The sequence below is a fragment of the Eucyclogobius newberryi genome, unplaced genomic scaffold (assembly GCF_026437365.1).
Source record: "Eucyclogobius newberryi isolate DKJ021-1_F unplaced genomic scaffold, fEucNew1.0.hap1 SCAF_2, whole genome shotgun sequence".
NCBI classification, from domain to species: domain Eukaryota; kingdom Metazoa; phylum Chordata; class Actinopteri; order Gobiiformes; family Gobiidae; genus Eucyclogobius; species Eucyclogobius newberryi.
Window position 1 is genome coordinate 27,692,138 of NW_027315834.1, and position 13,326 is coordinate 27,705,463.

Consider the following 13,326-nt stretch of genomic DNA (forward strand, 5'->3'; position numbering starts at 1 on the left):
TTGGTGTTGCACGCAAGTAGTTACAGAAGTAAAAGAACAGATAACATGTAGAAAGCTTTAAGAAAAAAACACTCTTAATAGATAAGCTCTTAAAAACAAAACTCTTATAAACAATCCTCTTATATTCTTAATAAGAAGTAAAATAAAATAAATACAAAATAATAAATAAAATAAGTTGATAATAATAATAATAATAAATATAGCCGCAAGCGGCAATGATCGGCCCTCGCCACGCCACCGCCGCCACGCCGCAAGAGGAGGGGGCGCTAACGCGCCCCAATTGTCCTTTTATTACGCCTACTGCTGAATCTGTGACGCTGTCACATCTTTTCCCCTTTGTTTTACCATCAAAAAGCAATTTTATTTTGAATTCTTGGCAAAATGTGCGGCTTTGCCGCACAGACACCGTGACTCTTTTGATGGTCCACCCCTGAAGATGAGTCTCACCAAATTTCAGGTTAATATGTCTAACGCCCTGGGAGGAGTTTGTGAAAGTCTAAAGTGTAAACATGTTCTGGCGATTTCCCCATTGGAATAACATGGGAGGTTTTGGTCATCGCTACGGCAAAACCATAACAATTATGACATGGGTCTCATTGACTTTTTTGATGAAGATGCCAAAATTGAGTTAAATTTCATAAAATTTCGCAAAACTAAACATTTAACCTCCATATAAAATCTGTAGGGGGCGCTGTGGTGCCAAATTAATTTATTTCACTTCAAGTACGTTTAGCGCAAAGAGTTTAACAACTGATTCTAATTTGACGCAATTCGGACTTTATCTGCGCAAATGGCAGAAATGTTAAATTTGGGAGATTTCTGAAATTCTAGCTAAAGTTTGTGCCTTCGCCGCACAGAGACCGTGACAGGTATCAATGTAATTTGAATAACTTTTGATGTCCCACTCCTCAGTACCATTTTCACCAAATTTCAGCTTTTTAGAGCCAACGCCCTGGGAAGAGTTCGTAAAAGTACGACGTTTGGAGTCCTGCTTAGCCATTTTTGAACCAATATGGCCGACATTTGGTTGGGTGGACGGCGTTGCCGTAATAATATTTTTTACTTATCTTGTCACCATCTACCTCTGCGCCAAATTTCATGATTCTACGATCAGATTTTTTTTGGGTCATTTCCTATCTCTCAATGCATTTTTGGTACATTTGGGGCGTGAGTGCGTTAGTGAGTGTTTAGAAGTGCGCGAGCGCTTCGCGCTCGATTTCGTGCGCACTACGTGCGCACTTTCACAGCCGTGCTTCGCACGGCCTTACGAGATTAATAGGCCTCTCGCCAGCTTGTGGCGCTCGGGCCTAATAATAATAATAATAATAATAGAAATGATTTGGTATTTGTATTGACCCAAAGTCAATTTGTATTGACCCAAAGTGAATAGTATATTTTGCCATGAATAGATGATTATGTTACTATTGGTCAAGTGAATATTTCGTGTTTGACTGAAAATAAGCAAAAGTACTGTCAAAATTTATTTTTACTGCCCTTGTCACTATTCAATATTGGCATAAGCAACTTTTATTTTATGCCTTTAAGACTTGAAAAAAGCAGAGTTCCCTTCAACTTCTTTGTAATCATAGCCTTATGTTGTGTTCATCGTTATTTAACCTACCGATAATCTGGAGGTTTTGAATCGGGGCGTGGTCAGCCTCACATGCAGCTCCCTGATTGGCTGGAGTTTTACGACATAATTGGCCCTAGATGTCGCAGTTGTTAAATTGCACCGGTCCAACCCTCACTAATGCCAACCTTATCACGTTTTCATCCTGGCAGGCAGCTGGGGCAGTAAACTCCTGTGCCGGTGCGCACCAGTGCATTGTGGGATGGTGGCGGTAGTTGTCATAGCAGCTGTTATGTAATGGGCCCTTCTAAATCTGTTTGGTTTGTGCTTCAGTGGGACTCGTCTCAGTAAGATTCCACTGTGGGTCAGTTCTGCGTAGGGCCGGGTAGCATTTGATTTATTTGTGTGTAAATTAATGGTCAAAATTGTGCAAAAAAAACCAGTTTTCCCTGCATTTAATCACATTGTAACTCCATTGTAACATACGTGTGTGACTTCTGTCCAGTTAACTTCAAAACCACTGAGCAAACAAGTGAACGAGAGCCACACAACTGATTAACGCAGCTCACGTTTCACAATGCGTACGTGACGTGTATCAAAGGCAACTTGGGAATCACTGGTCGAGAGGACATCGACTCGGAGTGAACTGTTTATCACAATGTTTTGTAACCGCTGATGATCGCTATGATCCAAAAATATCTTGGATAGAAAACTCTGTTCAGCCTGGAGCAGCGCCGCCCACTTCATCCGGCCGACAACGTGGAAACGACTGCATCTGAAGTAGTTCTAAGCACGACTTTGGACACTTTTGAAAGCCGGTTGGCGAAACTACACCATCACGTACTTTCTCTTCTCATCTTCATCGGAGTGATATCCATCCAGTTAATCCATCTTTTCTGCTGCATGAGGTTTTACACTACATTTTTACACTAAGAACTACGTCAGAAATCATTTGCATTTACACGTACCACCTTAAATTAACTTTTATTAACTACTCATGACTTGAAAGTGCACTGGGTAACTTTTCTGGAAGGGGAGTCAGTCCACTGCTTGTCTTCATGTTATTGCTTTGCCAGTATAAATCTATCAATATGGTATTTATTTCATTAGAAGTGGTTTTATAACCACAATTTAAAATAGACGTGGACCCAAACAGCGTCCCTGTGGAATGCCACATGACATTAGGAAAAACTACCATTAAAAAATACTTGTTTAGTTCTGCCATTTCATCAGTGAGAGGAGGTTTTTTGCCAAGAACTTGTTTAAATGTCACCCGGAAATTTGTCTTTCAGGCGTCGTCTCAAAAACTCCTTAAATTCATCATATTTGATCATTGTGACTTGACAAACGTAACAAGAAATCACCAGAACCAAGTTAAATAGTGGCTTAAATAGGAGTTGTATGATGAGGACTGACTTAGAGCTGAGGTTCAGACACACAACGTTCAAGATAAACTATAAAGAATTATCCTATGTATATTCTAGTCTAGAGGGCAGTATATATTACCCATACGAATATTTTATTGTTTAAATAAGTAAAAAGTTAACCTAGCTCGCAAGATTACGTCCACAAACTTCTCCTCTCTCCACTGGATTGTAAAAATTTGTTGCTTCACAGTTTTTTTCCACTCTTCCGCTTCTACCAATCAGCTTCCAGTATCCTTCATGACACTCCGCCTTTTCCCAATTACTTAACTCAACTATTTTTATTTAGTTTTTACAAAGGTCATTCTAGGTTTATGAATATATCACCACTTGGACCATCAAGGTCAATCATCTGTGAGTGAAGCTTTCATTGGTCGACTCGTCCCACGTGTATTCCTTGAGTAAAAATAGCCCATAAACTTCATTCACTTCTTGAATTATGTCGTATGTATATTTTCTAAATATATTACAAGTACAAACTGCAGCCAAGCGTTTTGACCTTTACAAATGACTCTGGCCTACAGTGGCCTTCTAATCTTACTCTGCTGACCAATAACCATGATGCACTGCCCTCTTCTGGAAACACTCCGCCACTGCCTCTTGATGAATGTCTTGTGACTCAGCATTTCTCAGATTTCTAGGGCGTGCGTTGTATTACACACAGTACACACACAGTACACACAGTACATACACAGTACACACACAGTACACACACGGTACATACACAGTACATACACACTGTACATACACAGTACATACACGCGGTACATACACAGTACACACACAGTACATACACACGGTACATACACAGTACATACACACGGTACATACACAGTACATACACACGGTACATACACAGTACACACACAGTACATACACACGGTACATACACAGTACATACACACGGTACATACACAGTACATACACACGGTACATACACAGTACACACACAGTACATACACACGGTACATACACAGTACATACATACAGTACACTTATTTATTTAATATTTCTTTCCTTTATGTAACTGCTACTTCCAACATTCAATTCTCACCTACTTTTGATATACTTTTTTTTTATTTATAAGCTAAATTTAGAGACACTTTAGACACACATATATGCATTTGTTGCGATTTAATTATTTGGGACATTTTGAATATATTGTATTCTGTGTTGTTGTGTAATTACAACCGAAAAACCTTCATTTGTTTGCCTTTTTAAACGTGAATAATTACACAGCCCTGTTTCATAACACATATATATATATATATATAATTGCATCAACATCCAATTATTTTGTGTCCTCTTTGATATAGTTGTTTGTGTTTTGTGTGTGTTAAATGGCCTGAAAGACATTTTTAGCCTTGTTTATTTGTTTTTAATCGGGGGGAAATCAAGAAACCCTCATTAACCCCTAAATAAATTCTTCTTCTTCTTCTTCTTCTTCTTCTTCTTCTTCTTCTTCTTCTTCTTCTTCTTCTTCTTCTTCTTCTTCTTCTTCTTCTTCTTCTTCTTCTTCTTCTTCTTCTTCTTCTTCTTCTTCTTCTTCTTCTTCTTCTTCTTCTTCTTCTTCTTCTTCTTCTTCTTCTTCTTCTTCTTCTTCTTCTTCTTCTTCTTCTTCTTCTTCTTCTTCTTCTTCTTCTTCTTCTTCTTCTTCTTCTTCTTCTTCTTCTTCTTCTTCTTCTTCTTCTTCTTCTTCTTCTTCTTCTTCTTCTTCCTCCTCCTCCTCCTCCTCCTCCTCCTCCTCCTCCTCCTCCTCCTCCTCCTCCTCCTCCTCCTCCTCCTCCTCCTCCTCCTCCTCCTCCTCCTCCTTCTTCTTCTTCTTCTTCTTCTTCTTCTTCTTCCACTTCCTCTTCCTCTTCCACTTTTCCTTCATCTCCTTTTTCTCCTCCTCCTCCTCCTGCAGCACCATCACCGCGTGGGGCAAGGAACACGAAAAAGACGCCTTCGAGCACATCATCAAGCAGTTCCCCAACGTCCCCGTTTCCATCGTCAGCGACAGCTACGACATTTACAACGCCTGCGAGAAGATCTGGGGCGAGGACCTGAGGAGCCTGATCGAGTGCCGCAGCGCCGACGCCCCCCTGGTGGTCCGGCCCGACTCTGGAAACCCCCTGGACACCGTTTTAAAGGTCCCATTCTGACACAGCAGCTCCTAGTGTTGACCCAATACCAACTTTTTAAACTTCCAACACAACAATTAGAATAAAAACACTCTTAATGTAATTTTCAATACAAAATATGAGTAGTTTAATTCATATCGCCAAGTTAATAGTTTCGAATAAAGATCAAGACCACATAAAATGATTCATGGATAGTCTTAATTTGTCAAGTACTGTTTTCAGATACAGTTTTTTTTTAGTATCTGGGTATTTTTGGGTATTTTATTTTTTACATCCATTGCTAAATAATGGTTTGGAAAACAAAATTTAAAAAATACTAGCAAAAGCCAAATGAAATAATTGAATTGGAATACAATAATGTTGCAAACTGGGTAACATTGTACAAGATTTATGTGCGTACAAGTAAAATATACATTAAAAAATACACAATTAATGTGCATGTGTGCATGTGTTTGCACAAATAATGTGCAAAGGAAATGAAATGTCTCTCGTTTCTCGTTGCAGGTGTTGGAGATCCTCGGTAAGAAGTTTGTTCCGGATGAAAACTCCAAAGGTTACAAGGTCCTGCCCCCTTACATCAGAGTCATTCAGGGCGATGGTGTCGATATCAACACTTTGCAGGAGGTGAGCGACCTTTTCCTCGCGTGTCGGGGCCTTTACTTTCACTTCAGGTCGTGAGAGTTGAGGAATGATCACGGGTATGTCAACTAAACCTTGATTGGTGGTGACTACCGTATTTTCAGGAGTATAAGTCACCAAAAAATGCATAATGGAGAAGAAAAAAACATATATGTTGCACTGGAGGATGAAATGCGGTTGCAAGTGTGAAAATAACAAATGTAAATCGCTCCGGAGTATAAGTATATAAGTATAAATGTAAGTATAAGTCGCATCCCGGCCGAAACTATGATAGTCCGGAAAATACGTTAAAACTTTTGCTGGCACATATTAGTCGGTGTTAAGTGGCATTTTTAGCTCCTGAAGACACCCACACTCCATATTTCAAAGTTTTCCTCCACTCAGTTGATACCGCTCTAAATAATTACCCAAACGGTGCCCTCCGTACTCATCTGTAATTTGCATGTATGTATTTTGTTTTCTTCAGATTGTGGAGGGCATGAAGCAACACCGGTGGTCCATCGAGAACATTGCGTTTGGCTCTGGAGGGGCCCTTCTACAGAAGCTCACGAGGGATCTGCTCAACTGCTCTTTCAAGTGCAGCTACGTGGTCACAAACGGACTCGGGGTACGTTTCCGTTTCTCATCATAGCCCTTTAATATGGCTTGTACCGTATTTTCCGTAATATAAATTGCACCGGAGTATAAGTCGCACCAGCCAAAAACATGCATTATAGAGGAAAAAAAAAAAACATAAGTTGCACTGGAGTATAAGTCACATTTTTGGGGGGAATTTATTTGATAAAATCCAGGACCAAGAACAGACATTTAATCTTGAAATGCAAATTAAAATCATAACAGATTAGAGAACATGGTGAATAGGTGTACGTATGCTAACGCTAACACCTTCAGCTACATGAGGCACAGACAGAACTGTGGTAAGTGTCTGGTATGTTAACGTAACATATTAACAGTTATTCAGATAACTATAGCATAAAGAACATGCTAACAAGTTTACCAAAGCATCAGTTTTACCCCAAATCACTAAATCCATTGAATTCTTCTTCCTCTGTGTCACTTCTAAACAACTCCACAAACTCCAGAGGTAGAGGAAGTGCAGATTCTTCTTCTGTGTCGCTTAGAGCCTAGAGCGCCCTCTTGTGGCTGTCAGTGTGAAAATAACACATATAAGTCGCTTTGGAGTATAAGTCGCACCCCGGCCAAAACTATGCAAAAAGCTGCGACTTATAGTACGGAAAATACGGTATCATAAATGAGAGTACGGTAAATATATTATAAATGGGAATAAATTGTTGCCTTTGCATGTTCTGCCTGTGTCTTAAGCTCTGAGCCGCATTGTGGGAGGCAACTGTTGTTGTGATTTTGGGCCTTACAAAAATAAATTGATTTGATTTGATTTGATTACATCTCCATTTTACATCGCTCACTATCTAGGTCAAATTAAATAAATGGAGAAAATCTACTCAAATCTTTTTTTATATATATATATATATATGTGTAATATATATATATATATATATATATATATGTATGTATGTATGTATGTATGTATGTATGTATATAAACATAGAACAGAACAGAACATACCACGACCAGAGAGTGAAAATCAAAAAAAGGAAGTAGACATCAACTAAACATAAATAGAGACTAAATCACGGCACATGGAAATTAAAATAAAATACAATCAGAATCAGAAAATGTTTATTGCCATTGTGAATGAACAAACATAGGAACTTGATTTGGTGATTTGGTGCAACATAGAATAATGAACATTGATAAAAACAACCTATATAAGTGAAAAGAAAAATAATATTTCTACAATAGGATGAATAGGGAATAAAAATAGGAGTGTTTATTTTACCATAAAAAATAGGAGTGTTTATTTTAACATTATTATTAGTATTATCTTGTCTGACGCTAGCTGTTTTTATTTCATTTTATCTTTATTTTTCCCCTCCATTCCTTATTAAGAAATGAGAGGTTTTGTCTATTGGAGTTTTGTTTATAAGAGTTTTTGTTCATAAGAGTTCTTCTATTAAGAGTGTTTTTTAAACTTCCTGTAAGTTATCTGTCCTTTTCCTCTGTATCTACCTGCGTTGCAACAATGAAATTTCCCCATGTGTGGACAATAAAGGAATATCTTATCTTAAATAGGCTTACTATGTACACAAAATGTACAGTTGGATTTACAGATGTCGTCCCACTTCGTCCTCAGGTGAACGTGTTCAAAGACCCCGTCGCGGACCCCAACAAACGCTCAAAGAAAGGACGCCTCTCTCTGCATCGGACGCAGAGCGGGGACTTTGTGACGCTGGAGGAGGGCAAGGGCGAGCTGGAGGAGTACGGCCTGGTGAGTCCCGCAATCGACTCCATAACATCAGCTGCACGTGTGAGAATTCTGCTTTTCTTTAACACGGCTTGACTTTCTTGTGCCCAGGACCTTCTGCACACCGTCTTTCAGAACGGGAAGATCGTGAAGACGTACACGTTCGACCAAGTCAGAGACAATGCCAAGGTCACGGAGAGCGAGCTGGAGGAGCTGCAATGAGCTCTGAAACGTCACCGGTTTAAAAAAAATGACCTCCCCCTGACCCTTGACCTTTCACCTTTGACCTCCGGCGCCACTCAGTCGAACTAGGGTAGCTACGCGCGCCGCTCACATCCCCACACTCCCGATCCCTCGTGTAATTTCGATGCCCTTAAACGTATCGGGACTCGACCTTCGGAAAACACTGGCGGTTCACTGTGTAACTTTTTTAACGCTCTGTCCGGAATATTCCACAGTACGGCATTACGCGTATAATCTCCACGGAGACGAGCAGGCGACACCACTACGCCTTAACGGATCCGCGGTTCGGCGAGTCCGCTGACGGCAAGAAAGCACATCGAGGCGTTGATTATTTTATTCTAACGCCGTGCTGTGAATCCAGGCGAAGCGTTGGCACGGAGACGAGCAGAAAAGTTACGCAGTGCGCCTTTAACGCCGGTGAGAGAAAACGTGCGATCGGTCCTGAAAAACTTGTAGATATTAAAGCCTAAAACATCATCTTTAACCTGTATTCACGCCACAAACGACCAGCGGGGGGCGACGGTCGCGATTCGTTCGGTAGCTACCGCGGACGTGAACTCGTGCGGACGGAGAAAAGTATTTTAAGAGTCAAACGAAGCACTTCTACATGTACTACTACTACTACTACTACTACACCGATGATCGTTTTACTCCGTGTATCGTGTACAGTTTAGAAACATTCTCCTTCGTCCACTTCGTATTTTATGTGAAGGACAAAAAAACTAACGAGATCGTGGTGTGTATATATATATATATATATATATATATATATAGCGGTGCAACTATGACATTTACCGCCCGGTCCCGTGTACACTTCCGATGATGATAATAATAAGAATACGAAGCCATGTGGTATACTTGCTTTGAAACCGTAGCTTTGGCGCAGATTGTAAAGGCCTTACTTAACCGTGTACTACCCGTCTACTTACTACACAAAGAAAACGTTATCGACGCATCTGTAAATTAAAGACTTGTACGTATGAGCGATCATCCTTTTGTGAATGTGATGTAATCCACGGTGTAGAATGAAGGCCCAACACGCTGTACTTCCATGTAAACAGGGCGATTTCGCCGTTTTCGAGGGGGCTGTGTTACGCTTTTGCTCACGTTTTTAAACCAAATGAACCGCCTCGCACTTTTTACAACTCCAAAAAATGCTCGTGAGGATGTCATGGTAGAGTTCAGCTACTGTATGATCAGAAGAGGGGGGAAACTGGATGCTTTATAGATGGATAATGCTTCCCGGAGATAGCAGGGATGAACAAATCGCAGCTAAAATGATCTTTTGCGTAGTATAGCCCCTTTGAAAAGTCGGATCCCTAAATTTTACAGATTTAGCCAACCGCGCACAAGCTTCCACGGACCCGGCGCTGAATTTAGACAATTAGACAATCTCAGCTTCGTTCTGTCCTTTTTAAAATACAGCCAAAAATGCTCGTCGTTGGGTCTTCATGTCCCGCCGGAGCGTGTCAATGTAAAAACGCAACACAAACGTCGTCTTTCGCGGGAATCGAGACGAGCCGGACGCGATTTGAGAGAGATTCGATGCCGGCTTCCAAGTTCCGCGAGTGTTTGTGTGCGACGGGCGTGAGTGAAGAGGTCTTTTCTTTCCTTTTTGTTTCTGTTTTTCTTGCTTCGTGCAAACCCGTCGTGGATTTGCAGGGACGAAAAAGACGCTCTCGGTTTTATGTTATTGGCCTTTTGTTTCTGCGAGGAGACGCGAGCGCGGGACGGCGCCTCGGGTCGCGCTGCACGATTGTCCCCGAGTGTTTTGGTGTTATTAGTCTTCCGCTGTAGATCTTAACGCTCTGCTGAGTTAGGGCGAGGAGCAGATGGCATTACAGACTTGAATGGGCATATATATATATATATACACAGCATATATATATATATATATATATATATATACACACAAAACAACAGAAAACACCATGTACACTTTAGAAAAATAGATTCAATTCAAACAGGCGGCCTTTGTTTTTGTCTATTTGTCTATTACTGTATGTCGTTGTTTTCTTTTCAAACATTTTAGACAATTTCACATTAAAGTAGTTTTTATGTGCTTTTAGACTAATTCTGATATCGATACAGACTACCGTACTTTCTGGACTATAGGTCGCACCGGAGTATACGTCGCACCAGCCAAAAAATGCATAATAGAGAAGAAAAAAACATAGAAGTCGCACTGGAGTATGAAATGCGGTTGCAAGTGTAAAAATAACAAAGGATATCACATATAAGTAGCTCCAGAGTATAAGTATAGAAGTATAAATATAAGTATAAGTCGCACCCCGGCCAAAACTATGAAAAAAAAGTGCAACTTAGAAGGAAAAAAAACTATTCAGAAAAGGTCCTATTATTATGTCCTTTTTGTGCGTTTTCTTTCCCAATATCAACACTCGTTCATTTAGTTTCGATACTCGTTTTCGTTACCAGTTTTGGCATCACCGATGTCATGTCCGAGAACCCGAATATTTGTTGCAGTACTAAAACAAAATTGACTCGAGTCCCAAATTATTTTGAAACTATGAAAATTTAAATGTGATCATTGTTTGTCACTTTTGAGGTTTTTTTTTTTCCTATGCACTGAAATGTGTTGTTGTTGTTGTTGTTTTCTTCTTCCCCCTGTACTACTGAAATGTGTTTGGCCATAGGGTTATGTGCCTGAACTGTCCTGTAATGTCATTTTCTCCAATCATTTTGCAAAACCAACTCTTAACGTTTAAAAAGTGTCACTATTTTCATTTCGCTTCAGGTTTTTTCTTCGTTGCTGTTTTTGTTGTTATCCAGCTGGTACTTTTCAATAAATTAAATTATACTGTTGTTTTTTTTGTTTTTTTGTGACACATTTTAATTTGAAATATTTTGATAGGGTCTCAGTTGTTTTGTCAGAGAAACCTTATTTTGTATGACAAAGGAAACAAAAATCGCCAGAGATAATGCAGTATAACTCTATGATTCTTTCCAAACGATGTGGCCATACTGCCTTTTCACTTTGTACATATATATAACAGCTAGTTTGACTCGAATCGGACGACAGGTTTGTGGGGGGAAACCGCAGTGGAAATATCATCAATATTTTTGTCAGATCCGACTCTTTTTGTACGCGAATAACGTCAAAAACCCGCGTCACTGAACGGGCAGTGAGCGACCGATTTTAGCCTCTGTGAATGAACGCCTTGTAGTGTAAAAGCTTGTGAATATTTCTTTTCTTTACGTCGTCGTTGTCGTTCAACGTGTATGTATATGTTGGTTGTCCCGAATTCTCTCCCCAAAACAGCTGATATTTTAACATGACTTGCTACGTTATGGACAAAACAATGATTAAAAGATGCCACCCTGTCTGTTTGAAATGTGTGCTTTATTTGTTTTAATGTAGACGAGTTTGAGGTTGTATTTGGGGATATTTGGCACCACAGAAATCCACTTAAGCAATTGTACTCACTCATTACCCTGATCATGTCATTAATGTCATAGTAAAAGCTCAAAGAGGCAGAGTAGACGATCCTCTTCTGGTTGTCCTGCACAGCCATTTAGATAATGTCCCCCCTTTTTCATTGAGGCCACACAAATATCAATAATGATATTTACATTACAGAACATTAGACTATATAATAATTCCTCGCAAAAAAAACAAATAATCACTTTTTGGTATCCTGTCTTTCCAGGCTGGGCTGTAATGAGTTATTGTTATTCCAAACTCACTATGTTTAAAGTGAGAAACATTCAAAATCATATATTTTTATTTATCCGTCTTATATTAAGGCAAAAGACTACATTCAGACATAACGTGAATAAGCGGTATATTCTTATTTTCTGATATTTTTGTTTGTACGGACATCTTTCTTTAATGTCAAATAATTATGTCGTCGTAGTAGTAGTAGTAGTAGAAGTAGTAGTAATAGTAGTAGTATGGTTATTATTAGTTGTAGTATTATTATTGTCATTATTAGTTGTAGTATTATTATTGTCATTATTAGTTGTAGTATTATTATTGTCATTATTAGTTGTAGTATTATTGTCATTATTAGTTGTATTATTATTGTCATTATTAGTTGTAGTATTATTGTCATTATTAGTTGTATTATTATTGTCATTATTAGTTGTAGTATTATTATTGTCATTATTAGTTGTAGTATTATTGTCATTATTAGTTGTAGTATTATTATTAGAAGTGGTAGTAGTATTAATATAAGTAGTGGTAGTAGTATTGTCATTAGTATTTGTAGTAGTAGTATTATTATTATTGTCATTATTATTAATAGTAGTAGGCGTATTATTATTATTAGTAGTAGTATTATTGTCATTATTATTATTATTGCCATTAGAATCAGACAGTACATTATTATTAACCCGGTACATAGTCCTCATGTTCCCTTCACCTCTCCAGCCCTGCTCACTTTACATGGTCCGTGTTTTGCACTCATTTAAACAATGGGACGGTGACGTGGCCCTCAGGGGCCCCGGGGACAGCGTCGTGTCTGTTTGAGTCACAGTTGGAGCTGGAGAATGTGCGGGAGTCATGTGACCCGCGGAGCCTCCGCCGCGGTGCGTTTACTGCCGCCTCAGCAAACAGCAGCACCGGAGTCTGCGGGATCACGGGGCCAACGAGGGGCCAACGAGGGGCCAACGAGGGGCCAATGAGGAGCCAATGAGGAGCCTCTGACAGACACTGTGATTGGTATTCTCAAATAAAGTTTACATAGGTTTTAAATAGATGCAGTAAATGTCCTGCTTCATCAGCCTAGAGTTTGGAAACTTGGGAAATGGCAATGAAAGCTGTCTTGTAAGTCTTGTCAGAATCCTCTAGTCTATTCTAAACTACTTCTAATCTACTTTTTACATGACATAAGTGGAAGATTGAGCCCTTAAGCACCATAAACAGTCAAAACAGTAGTCTAACCTCACCTCAGTAAAACCACGAACAGCAAGAAGCTTCTGCAGACTAAACATAATGATGACTCCAAATCACAACACACTCTCTGACATTTATCCCACAAA

General features: G+C 39.4%; 1 protein-coding gene across 1 annotated transcript in view; it reads left to right on the top strand.

Annotated features, from left to right (window-relative positions):
- nampt1 (nicotinamide phosphoribosyltransferase 1) overlaps positions 1-10,192 on the top strand; it is a 34,986-nt gene extending 24,794 nt beyond the window's left edge. Inside the window, exons 7-11 of the mRNA XM_072454879.1 lie at positions 4,901-5,126; positions 5,622-5,741; positions 6,223-6,363; positions 7,972-8,106; positions 8,194-10,192. Coding sequence (XP_072310980.1) covers positions 4,901-5,126; positions 5,622-5,741; positions 6,223-6,363; positions 7,972-8,106; positions 8,194-8,304 — 733 coding nt within the window. The 3' untranslated portion in view covers positions 8,305-10,192. The remainder of the gene's footprint in view (positions 1-4,900; positions 5,127-5,621; positions 5,742-6,222; positions 6,364-7,971; positions 8,107-8,193) is intronic.
- Positions 10,193-13,326: the final 3,134 nt, after the last annotated feature.